At 40.9% G+C, this 12,999-nt stretch overlaps 1 protein-coding gene across 16 annotated transcripts in view; it reads left to right on the plus strand.

The window, feature by feature from the left end:
- The first annotated feature begins 7,065 nt into the window (after window positions 1-7,065).
- ATP11B (ATPase phospholipid transporting 11B (putative)) overlaps window positions 7,066-12,999 on the plus strand; it is a 121,137-nt gene continuing 115,203 nt past the window's right edge. For all 16 annotated transcript variants that reach the window (XR_015162212.1, XR_015162202.1, XR_015162205.1 and 13 more), the window contains exon 1: window positions 7,066-7,372. Coding sequence is in view for 5 of the 16 variants with exons in the window: in XM_086395804.1 (XP_086251930.1) it covers window positions 7,346-7,372 (27 nt within the window). In the remaining 11 variants the exon portion in view is untranslated. The remainder of the gene's footprint in view (window positions 7,373-12,999) is intronic.

Here is a 12,999-nt window from a genome sequence, read left to right on the forward strand (position 1 = left end):
GCAAACAGAAGTACATGGAGCATGTGAAACCACCCAAAATTGTCTGAGACCACAGCCCCATTCATCTCTTTCCTCTTCTCCGCAGGAGTCACTGTGAAAGGCTGATGCATCCAGGTCCTGTCATATGTGCACAACAAATGGCCTTGCTGTGAGGGCCACGTCAGAATATTAACCACAGGCAAGTGGGCAAACACGGTAACACAGACACACAGCTCAATTTGGTACAGCTTTATTTATGTAACTGGGGCTTCCCAGGTGGTACAGTGGTAAAGAATATGCCTGCCAATGCAGGAGACACAGGAGACATGGGTTTGAAACCAGGGTCAGGAAGATCCCCTGGAGGAGGAAATGGCAACCCACTCCAGTATTCTTGCCTGGAAAATTCCACGGACAGAGAAGCCTGGCGGGGTCACAACAAGTTGTATGCGACTGAGTACGCATGCATATTTATTGTAAAAAAAAAATTCTGAACACATAATATAATATGTGCCAGGCCCTAGGTTACCAGAGAATTTCCTACTCTGGGTTCTTACAGGGCCACTGCCTGATCTCAGCTGTCTTCGCTTGAAATCTTCTCACCTGACTCCCAGAGAGGTATGACGTCTCCTACTGGTTGTATTCTGCCCCAGCGTCCTATGTCCCCTAATCCAAACCAACCCAGCCACTGTCTTCAGTCCACCCCAGAGCCCTTTTTCCCTGAGAACTAAGGCAGTAACAGGCTTTATATGTTATCCAGGATTATGCCCCCCTCCACGCTCACCTGCTCTCTGCTATTTCCTTGCTGTTATTTCTGTGAAATCAACCAGACCCTTCCTTGTGTGTGTATGTATGTACTCAGTTATCCAACTCTTTCTGGCCCTATGGACTGTAGCCCGCCAGGCTCCTCTGTCCATGGAATTTTCCAGGGAAGAATACTAGAGTGGGTTGTCATTTCCTTCTCCAGGGATCGTCACAACCCAGGGATCAAACCTGCTTCTCTTGCGTCTCCTGCATTGGCAGGCAGGTTCTTTACCACTAGTGCCACCCGGGAAGCCCAGACCCTTCCTTAATAGTATGCTATTAATATTACCAAAAACCCTTCAAACAAGCAGCCACTTTCTTTCTGTTTCCCATACAGAAATCTCTTGGAGTAGTATTTCTTAATACTCAACTTTCAACCCATTCTACTTCTTGCAACCTTAACATAGTTCTTTGTTTGACTCAGCATGTTTTCTTCCTGATCACACTTTTTCCCCTCCTTTCACATACTACCAAACCTGATTTCAACCTTTACTCATTGGTTTGTTTCCTTACAGTTAATCGCCGACTCACACAAATTAACATCTCTACTCACCATAAAGTAGTGAAAACATACGTAATTGTGGCAGTAAAGGAAATCACAATCTTCAGATTAGATTATTTGGGGCTTATTGTTATCTTAAAACTAATCTTTATGATTTATAATATGAATATCTTATTTTCTTTTATTCCTTCTATTCAGAAACAATTGAACATCTTCAAAATATAGAAGATACAAAGGAGATGAAATAACTAGCCAAAGGGAAACTAAAATTAGACAAAACAAGAAATCCAGGGTAAGAGTAATTCACAAAATGTGTGCTGTAGAGTCTAGGCACTTGCCATAAATAATTCTCTGAAATTTTAAAATAGCAACAAAATGACAGAAGGAAGCTTGTTCAATTACATAATTCAAAATGCTCAGAAGCTTACAAAACAAACTAGTTGCTCAAGAGAAGCAGAGTCATCTGTGGTGAGGAGTTTCTGCAGGCTCTCAATAAAACAGTGTGATGAGTGAGCGGTGTTCCCAGCTGCACCTCCACAGCAAAAGCAGTCACGGGCTTCCTGAGGCTGCTTCTCCTACCTTCTCTGGACTTAAGCTGTTCACAAGATTCTAAACTGCAGTTCAGTAAAAGTCACCATAGCAGGAGCCAAAATAAGACTATGTAAAGACAGATTTCTGATCATTTTTCTTTTATCTGAAGATAAAATAGACATCACCAGAAGAAAGTACATAGTCCTCAGGAAATCCTCCATTAACTTTTCTTCTCCCAGCTGAGCATTTCTGACAAATTTGCAAGTCAGAAAGGAATGTTGGCAATTTAGGGTATATTCACTTCCATTAGTACTCAGCAGAACTGGGGATGGGTTTCATGTGGTTTTATAAAAGTTAAGGAAACAGATGGGAACTGAGGAAACATTTGTGGGCTAAGCCAAGATTTTCCTCAGAAAAGAATTTTGGATTTATTTCTAATATAGATAAAAGGGTAAATGCCAAGATTTTGCTATTGAACACAACTGTGATGGTTTAACCTAGAAAAATCAATGAGGTAACTGTTAACGAACATCTCCCTATGCAGTCTTTTTTTCCCCCAGTTTTGTTTTTTTTTTATCGTGGTAAAATACACATTTAAATTTATTATCTTAACCATTTTTAAGTGTACAGTTCAGAATATATTTATGCTTTACATACTTTGACTTTTCAAGAAGGGATCATTTTTATAGACCCTAACTCTCACAATGGCTCTGAGTTTCAGTGGCTTTTGAGTTATTTGTAAGCATAAATAACCAGAAATTAAACTGTGTTCATACAACTTAGTCCTGACATCTGTTTGAGAAATTTTCAGGAAAAGTTTCAAATATGTAATGTACAATTGTTCCTGATGAATTTCTTTACCAGTTGATAAAATACACAAGCCTGGTCACTACTGGAAAAAGCTGCCCTGAAGTCTGGTCTGGAAATTCTAGAATGAGAGTTAACCAGAAGGAAATTGCTTTTTAAGCATAATAATTTATAACATACTAGATTTATAATTTTGGGAAAACATAAAGCTGTCCTTTGAAAAATGAGACCAGATTTTAGAGCCCAACTGATGGTTTCATCTGTGGGAAAATAATTAAAGCAACAGATTGTCAAGGCTCACTTTCCTCCACTCAGACTGAACCTTGAAGGGTCCTGAGAGGCATGCCACACAGAGTGCCCTGACTCTAAAGGACAGTAACCGGTACTCCTACTGTATAGCTTATGATATCCTGAAGTCATCCGGTATACTTCACTCTTCCACTTTGATACTTCGGAACCAGATGTTTTCTTCCCTAACTACTCAGTTATTGGTATTAATTAATTTGACAAACACCTATTGAGTACCTTTTACACACTATGCATTCCAAAACAAATGAGCCAGGAATCATGACCCTAACAAGCTCACAGTCTGTGCTTCCTACTGATGGTCCAAGATGTTCTGATCAAGAAAAATATCCTTCTTTGTCCTTATTATACCTAAGAATCTCTATTACAGAAAACCAGGAGATTTTTTTACTCCCTGGGAATAAACACATCTCACAGGTATATTTAACACAGAATTATATAAACAAGTTTCCTCAAAAAAAGGAACCATACTTACCATTAACTGAGTGACTGAATTCAGTTGTGTGATGCTATTATTCCCTTGGAAGGCCTGTCACCTCACTTGAAATGGCTTAAGTTCAAGTTTCTTTGTCTGACACCAGAGCACAACTTCCTATAATATGGGTCTCTGCCAGTCCAGCATTTGTGAACTTGATGCTTCATTCTAGCAATAATTTCCTATCGATGTTTTTTCTCTCTTCACCCTATCACACATAATGTCTATGAACATAACACTCTGATTTCATTCTGTCATTTCATTGTTCAGAAAATTCCAGTGATTGCCCAATTTCTGGTAAACTGTGACTAGCCAGAAACTCTCCTAAGATTATGCCTTCCCTACTTATCCAACCCCATCTCTTATTCCTCCACAGTAGTTGTACCTCAAACATCTTTAGCTTTCCGTGGTTCTTGCTGCTGGGAAGCCTTTGTCTCCCACCTTCATCCTCCCATTTCAAGTTCAGTTCAAATTAATCTCTGTTCTTTTGAACTCTCTTCAATTGATATTGCCCACATCAATTTTCTGAAATTAGTGACTATTATTGGTATAGTTCTTTAGAACTTAATCTCATACTGCCTTGGACTGTTATTTAACTGATTCCTCTCTGCAACTTCTCGTTCCAAGGGGATTGTAGACTCTCCCCAGAAAGAAGGGGCTCATCTTAAAAGTCGTATGCACTTGTGTCTCCTCCTAATATTAGGCAATTGTTATGCATACATTTGGTGTCCAATACATTGAGGAAATAGCTATGGAATGAATGAATGACCACTGACTGCAAATACATTTTTTTTCCTTTCCTTTGCAGTTGGTGCTTGCCTTAAGTCCTGTGTATTCCAATCTCAATGTTTTCAAAACTTTCCAACCACAACCAATAGGACGACATTCTTTTATACCATGATCTGGTGTGTATGTGTATATACACATACACGTATGCACATATACATAAACACCTGAAACAAAATTTTACAAAACAATACATATTATCTACACTAAGCAATATATTCCAATGTTTTATATCCTATTTTTTAAAGACACTGATCATGACACATTAAACTGATTTCATTGCCAATAAAGAATTACAATCTACAGTATAAAAACTTAATACTTCTTGGATCAATATGAGGCATATAATATTGCTCTTGAAAAATCCTTAGACCAAAACACTGCCATGAATACTCATTCTGTTACTGACAGTTTGAGCTACAATTATTATCTTTACACAGTTACCTTGAAATAACATCTTACCGTATTCCACCATAGAATTTAGAATCAGCTTCAACTCCTCCCACTCTGCCTTTTGAAAATTGGGACACAGTTAAATAATAATACACAAAATGTCCTTTAGCTTTCTATTTCTCGTCTTGACAAACTTTAGTGGCATATAAATAAAAATTTCCAGGACTAATTTTAATCAGACCACTTGCAGATGATAAAAGTAGATACATTCATATTTTTGTTTCTTTACAATAAGAGCATGAGTTTTTGTTGCATCTGGGAATTTGAATCCCAGCTCTGCTGACTTAACCTGAGCAAGTTACTTAAACTGAACCTCCATTTCTGCATCCACACAATGGAAATCATAGTATCAACTTCAAAGGATAGATTTTTGGGGGCTCCAAAATCACTGCAGATGGTGACTGCAGCCATGAAATTAAAAGACACCTACTCCTTGGAAGGAAAGTTATGACCAACCTAGATAGCATATTGAAAAGCAGAGATATTACTTTGCCAACAAAGGTCCATCTAGTCAAGGCTACAGTTTTTCCAGTGGTCATTATGGATGTGAGAGTTGGACTGTGAAGAAAGCTGAGCGCTGAAGAATTGATGTTTTTGAACTGTGGTGTTGGAGAAGACTCTTAAGAGTCCCTTGAACTGCAAGGAGATCCAAGCAGTCCATCCTAAAGATTAGTCCTGGGTGTTCATTGGAAGGACTGATGCTGAAGCTGAAACTCCAATATTTTGGCCACCTCATGCAAAGAGCTGACTCATTGGAAAAGACCGTGATGCTGGGAGGGATTGGGGGCAGGAGGAGAAGGGGACGACAGAAGATGAGATGGCTGGATGGCATCACCGACTCAATGGACATGAGTCCACCAACTCCAGGAGTTGGTGATGGACAGGGAGGCCTGGAGTGCCGCGATTCACGGGGTCGCAAAGAGTCAGACACGACTGAGCGACTGAATTGAACTGACTGAAAACAGGCCATGCAAGTAAAGAGCTTATTATAGGGCTTGGGACACACAAGTGTTCCATAAATGGTAGTAACGTTTGATCACTGTAACAAACAAGTAAACGTATCGCAAACTTCCTTTTAGGGTCATAAAGAAAGATTTAGTCATAAGAACAGAAGTGAGATTACGTTTTCTCTTTGTAGTCAGACTATACATATAATGTAAAATTCCACTTCTGGTTTTACAGATCATTAATACCCCTAAGAAAAGGCTCTATTTGTGGTGCTGGATAATCATTATATAATAAGGAATGTCTACTGAAATTAAGGCTTCCCCGGTGGCTCAGCGGTAAAGGATTCGCCTGCAATGTAGGAGACAAAGCCTGAGCTACGGGTTGAATTCCTGGACTGGGAAGATCCCCTGCAGAAGGAAATGGCAACCCACTCCAGTATTCTTGCCTGGTAAACCCCATGGACAGCCCATGGGATCGCAAAAGGGTCGGATACAACTTAGAGGATAAACAACAACTGAAACTAAAAAATTTTATATATATATATAAGAAAAAACTGCCCAGTTTTGCTAATTTCATTTAAATTTGTTTTTGCTTAATAAAAAAAATTCTTTTTAACTCGTTTGTGTTGAAGTGTGCTTTAATTCAGCAAAATACTGTACACGATACGCATACATAACACTCAAGATGTATAGGAGCTTGCTTTGAATAAAGCGAGACCCGGCGCTTCATTTCAGCCTTCCAAGTCAAATTTTTATTCCAGTTGTCTTTACAATATATTCCTTCTTACTTCTATTCTTTCATACCCTCATCTTACTTAGGTCTTGCTACTTACACGGTATTCTTAACCGCATTTCGGCAGTTAACAGTAAACAACTACGTTCCCACAGAAAGTGTTTTCCCCCTAACCTGTTCAATTTAGCACTGCAAAACAGCATATCTTGTCTATTCCTCCGGAAACACTGGTCTACACCCGACCAGGCACAGGGGAGTTGCATCCCCTTTCAAAATTACTTAAGTCATCAACATTCCCCTAGCCCCAGCTCGCTCGTTTGCTAACGAGAGCTGCGATGTGTTGAGACAAACACTTCGGACAATTTAATTGAACCGAAGTGGAGACCTCTGGGGATGAACTTTCAGTCACTACACTCCTGATGATACGTGTGCGTGTTGGGCTGCTGAAGGAACCAAAGAAAGTAGAGAGCCAGAAGCAGACCTGCAACAGGAGGTCTGCAACAGAGGAGCCTGCCAAAAGCTGCGGCCTTGGTATACCAGACACAGCCGTTTAAATTAATCCAACCCGCTAAATGAAGGGGGGGGTGGGGGGGTGGCGCCGACGCGGCGATCGAGAGACCGCCCCCCTCCACGCGCGCCGCCTTCCACCCACACTGCTGAGCCCCGGCCCTTGGTCCGCGCAGCCTCTTTCGTCACGTCCGGGCGCGGCCCGCCCAGGTGGGGCCGGGAGCCGGGGGCCGGGGGCGGAGTTGTGGCGGTACTGCGGGTGACAACGGTCAATAATGAAGGTGGCTGCGGCGCGGCAGCCGACTCAGCTGCGCCGGGTGGGGGCGGCGCCGGGACCGCGCCTGTAGGACCTCGGAGCCGGCGCGGGAGATGGGGCCCCAGCGCGGGGAGTGAGGCGGCCGCGGCGAGCGGAACTTCAGCCGGAGGGGCTCTCCTGCTTTCCCCTCTGGCTCGTCAGCCTCCACCTGGAGCCCCTCGCCCCCCGCGTCTCGCGGGACGGGAACGGCGACGGAAGGGGCATGTGGCGCTGGGTCCGGCAGCAGCTGGTAGGTACCTCCGCCTCTCACCTCTCGGACGCTCGCTCTCGCGCGGCTTCTCGGGCCCGGGTGGCGGGGAAGGGCCGGCGGCGCAGAGCCGCGAGGCCGGAGCGCGAGCTCCGGGCTAGGCCGCATTGGAGGCGGGTCCGGGAGCAGGTAGTACCCCGCGCAGCCCCGTACACGTCTCATCGCCGAGCCCGGGGCCCCGAGGCCGGCGGCGGGAGGCTGCCGCTTCCTGGTCGCGCTTCTCGGTTACTCCCTCTTTCTCGCCGCTCCGAGACCAAAAGTGGATGCGGAGCGGGGTCGGCGTCTCGGCTGAGGAACTCGGGCGGGGGGACGGAAAGAGAGTAGGTGTTGGGGAGAGAGAAGAGGCTCGTGTTTCCTGCCTTTAACAGTTTGGGACTGGTTTGAGTGATGGGGACGGCGAGGATCTGTCTCCAGCCCCATCTCCTCGCTGTTTTCAAGGTTGCGTGGATTATCAAGGAGAAGCATAACTTGTCTAGTCTAACTCCTCTCAAAGACATTTTACCCGAAGCCTGGGTAAGAAGGAATATTCTAAAACCCCGTCTAGTTGCGAAGCTAAGTGAGAGAATTATGAAGGACGGTTTTCTTCCTGCCTTGTCCTCACCCCACCCCAGGTGAAACTTTTGGAATGGGAACCTTACTTTTTTCCGTTCTCGAGGCAATGTGAACGCGACCGATTTGGAACCAATGGTTAACTTTTCAGTTTTACTGAAACATCTGGAGAAAAAAAAGAATTTTAGAAAAGTGTGATTTAAGGCATATAAAAAGCGCCACCTTTCTCCGAATTAATTCACAAAGAAAACTTTCTTGCTTGCTGGCAACTACAGACCCCAAAATACAACGGTAAGGCAACGTTGATAGTTAGGAGTGAAATTGCTCCCGGCTGAAGAAGTCTACGATTACCTCCATGATGTCTGTTCCTAGTTGCTGGTTAATTTCTAAATCGCATTAGTAATTAAATGCTGCTACAATTCGGTGTTTTCATTTACTAATTTAAAAGACAATGAAGCAGAAACGGTTTTTGTGGGACTGTAAAGATTTTTGGGGACTAAAAACATTGATACCTCCTTTTACCTACTCTAGAAGAGCATTTTTATGTTTAAGAAGTATGCTGTTTTAGAGTCAGCCTTCTGTTAATTCATTTGGCAGGGGGCATCATTCTCAAAAAAAAATACCTTATAAATAAAACTAGAACTGCCTGCCACTCCCTCAAGCACATGTTAGCTCTCTATTTTTAGGTAATTGTGAATTCAGATATCCCAGATATATTCCTTATTAGACAACCAAGCTAATGATGTCGTTATAATACCAAATTGTTGTAATAGTTTGGCTTTATTGCAATAAGCCGCAGCTGGGTAACTTGACTCTAGAAGTTAATTATTTCAAGTCTGACTTCATGCTTTTGATTTGCCCATCTTCATGTATAGAAATCTTGTTTACCTGATGGTGTTTTTGTATGCCAGTGGTTTTTTCTAGTTTTTCTTAGTGGATTAAGACACCACTTCTCAGTGTTAGGTATTTTTTGTTAACTTGGATAAAATCCTGATTGTATTCTCATCTTCAGAATAGGCAATTTGTTAATTTTTTTAAAAAATGGCTTCAGCCAAACACAGCTAACAGGAGGGGCAAAAAGTCTTGTGTGGTTAATTTACAAGAAATGCGTTATGGAGTGATTAACAAGTTGAACAAGTTGCCGTGCATAAAAAATGCTATCTCTGATATTAGTCACTCACTTCACTGGTTTTACTTTTAAGTTATCAGATCTTCCAAGTATGTAATCAGGCCTGTGCCTATGTAGGAGTTTGTCTCTTTGATTAAGTTTGTACAGTCACTTAAATTATATGTAAAGGATAGTGAATACACAGAGTAATAAGTATATTTTACTATCCCAGTCATAAACTGCCTTCCTAGTTACTGCACCAGAATTATTCAGTTCGTAGGCTAGTTTAAAGTATACTTCCATTTGCTCAATGGGTTGAGTTTTTCAGCAATAGAGTCACTAGACGGGCACAGCAACCTGCTCCAATACTCTTGCCTGGATAATCCAATGAACAGAGGAACCTGTCCGGCTGCAGTCCATAGAGTCGCAAGAGGAGGACACACACACACAAAGTTCAGATAAATAGGACAGCTTTGGAGAGGTTAATAAGCAGATCACAAAGACAGGATTTTTGAAATTAAAAACATTATTTATTGTATGAATCCTGATTTCTGGCCTCTTAAGTTGTTGTGCCAAAAAAAAAGTTTATTGTCATTTTGTTACAGAAACAACTTGTATTTTCTATTAATTCCTTGTTAAATTAAACACAACTTGACTGCTTATCTCCACAAACTATTTTCACTTCTTGACACAATGAGAAAAATAGAGGAGGTTGTCAGAAAGTTGATGTTTTTCTTTGGGAAAGTAGACTGAAAAGATTGAACTATCCTTTCCTTTTTCATTCTTCGTTTTTGAGCTCACAATCCTAGTTATTTTACACTAAGAAAGTTTTCTTACGATGTCTTTCTGGTACGATGAGTATTATTCTAGCATCACATGTGTTAACTCATTAGAGATGGCAACACCTCGATTATGATAAGTGCCAGTAACCCGTTTTAGTTTCATATTTAGATTTTTATGGTAGCCATTAACCACAGTGGCTATTAAAATTTTAATTAATTAAAGTGAATTATCAACAACAAAATTAATTAATTAAATTAAAATTCCACATGGCTATTAGCTACTGTATTGGACAGTTCAGAATAGAACATATTCATTATCACAGAAAATTTTATTGTACAACACTATGTTAGATTTAAATGAAAGTCTTTGTCAATTCATATTTTAATTGACATGTAATATTTCTTTACAATGTAATGCTATATTTTTAAAGCACTTGCTGTGTGCATACATAATAAGCTAAATACTGGGGACACAGATGTTGGTCAGTGAGAGCCTTATTTATCTCTGTATTTCATGTCTCACACAGAACTTGACATAAGAGTAGACACTGGGTACATGTTTTTTGAATAAATGAATAGGTGAGAAGATAAAAAATTAATCCATATTATTGCTTCTGTGTTTTGAGATAAAGTGACAAAATTCAAGATTGACCAGTCCAGAGGAAAGCTGGAAACTCACTGTAATTTTTAAAAATACGACTTAATGTTGTTGTACTAGGATACAGTTTCTTAAATTGTTCTATAAATGTAGTCCCTTCAGGTTTATATCTGCAGTGGCAGAAGGAGGCTAGTAAGATTGTCTTCTGATTCACTGAGAAAAATGGTAAGCCTAAAAGCCTATTCACATTCACCAAACTTGTTTATTCCTCTGTTCTCTTTACACTTGTCACAAAGAAAAGTATGACAGTCCTCTTTTCCAGACTCACCAGTCTATTTGTGTTCTTTCATCCTGCTCTCCGCATCAATTATCTGTAGTCTGTTTACTCTTACTTTTTCTTTAAGCTGTGAACACATTAATGCCTCCCTCTACTAATTTACTTTGCCCTGTACCTGTGTCAAAATGTTTTCAGTTTTCTAAAAAATAGGTCTTTCCTATATAACTATGCTGTCCAGGACTCTTTGAAATGTGGCTAGTTCAGACTGAAATATGCTTAAGTATAAAATACACATAGGATTTTAAAAACAGTGTAAAAAAAAGCATGTAAAATATCTCAACTTTTTATATTGGTTACATGTTGAAAAATATTTTAGATTTATTTGGTAAAGTAAAATACTGTAGTTCATTTTGCCTGTTCCTTTTTACTTTTTAAAAAATGGTTACTGGAAATTTAAAAACTACATAAATGTAATGCCGTATAACATTAAAAGTGAGCTCATTTTTCCTTATAGCACATTATGTAAGTCTAGATATCTTAAGCAGTAGACTAGTCTGTAAATATCTTGGGATGGGCTATATTTTATCTTTAGAACCCTTGCACTCAAGACAGCAGCTGGCCCATTGGAGGTACCCACCCACCAAATGTTGGTTGACTGAATATCAGGTTTCTTTCCACATCAGTTTGGAAGTACCTGTGTTCTTTGCCTTTCTCTCAAGGAATGAAAGAGGAGTAGGCCAAGGAAGCAAGGCCTATGGTGGTGTTATTTTGGTGTGGCTAAGTAAATTTTAACCTCAAAAGTTAATGTTTTGGGGCTTCCCTCGTGGTCCAGTGGTTAAGACTGCGTCCTTCCACTGCAGGGGCTGCAGTTCAGTCCCTGGTCTGGGAAGTTCTGCATGCTGCAAAGTGCAGCCAAAAAAATATTAATGTTTAAGATCCTAAATCTTAGAATATTTGCTTATTTTATCTCTGTGTTCAGACATATATCCTCAGATACTCAGTTTTTCATTTGGTTAAAGAGGTCAAGCATTAGTGAAGTAAAGTGAAAGTCGCTCAGTCATGTCTGACTCTTTGCAGCCCTGTGGGTCCATGAAATATACAGTCCATGGAGTTCTCCAGGCCAGGATACGGAGTGGATAGTCTTTCCCTTCTCCAGAGTATCTTCCCAACCCAGGGATCAAACCGGGGTCTCCCACATTGCAGTCCAGTTCTTTACCAGCTGAGCTACCAGGGAAGCCTGGTCAAGCGTTAGTGGAATCCCAATTATCCTAGCTGTACTGAAGTAGGGACCTTGCCCAAATGCTCCAAAGAACCTTGTGATTGCCACTATCATTATTAACTATCCTCTTTATCCCTACAGTCTGTTTTCAACATAGCAGCCAGAGTGATCTTACTAAAACACAGGTTAGGTCATGTAATTCCTGTCCTTCTAAGAACTTGCCTTCTTGCTCAGAGTAACAGCCGAAGTTTCTGCTAGATCTGTATCCAAGTCCCTGCCCAGACCACTTCTCATCTCCCATCATTCTTCACCCACTTTGCTTTATCCACATACACCTTGCTGTTCATCAGAAGTGCAGGACGGATTTCATTCAGTCTTAAGATTGTTGCCCTGGCTGTCACCTCTGGCTAGAATGTACTTCGCCCCAGTTAATTTGGTGGCACCTTCATTCCCTTCCCCTGGAGAAGGAAATGGCAACCCACTCCAGTATTCTTGCCCGCAGAATCCCATGGATGGAGGAGCCTGGTGGGCTACAGTCCACGGGGTCACAAAGAGTGGGACACGACTGAGCGACTTCACTTTCACTTTCATTCCCTTCAAGTCTTTGTTTAGATGTTATCATTGAGGCCTTTTCAGTATTAAATTGTAAATTGCCACCTCCATACTTCCCTAGCCCCCTTCCCTGCCTTTTTGTTTGTTTCTCTTAGCACTTATGACTATTTAACATATTTTGTACTTTACTTGTCTCATTTATATCATGAAGGGAAGGATTTTTGCCTATTTTGTTTTAGTTCTCCATGTAACAAAAACTTTCTCAACCTGCATCCATACTTTTAGGTAACACTCTTTCTTTCTCATTTATTCATTCACTCAAACATTTTCTGAACATGTACTCTGTGATAGCATATTGCCAGACTCTGTAACAACCAAAATGAAGCAACCACTGCCCTATCCATTCTTCTAGGACTAATGGATATTTGAATTTCTGTCCGTTTTTTTCCTGTTTAAAAAAATGTTGCAATGGCCATTCTTGCTTGTGTGTTTTTTTAAATTGGCATACCTAGAAGTGGAATTGC

This window comes from Bos grunniens, chromosome 1 (genome assembly GCF_055505025.1).
Source record: "Bos grunniens cultivar Pamir isolate PY7600 chromosome 1, Bosgru_T2T1.0, whole genome shotgun sequence".
Taxonomy (NCBI): Eukaryota; Metazoa; Chordata; class Mammalia; order Artiodactyla; family Bovidae; genus Bos; species Bos grunniens.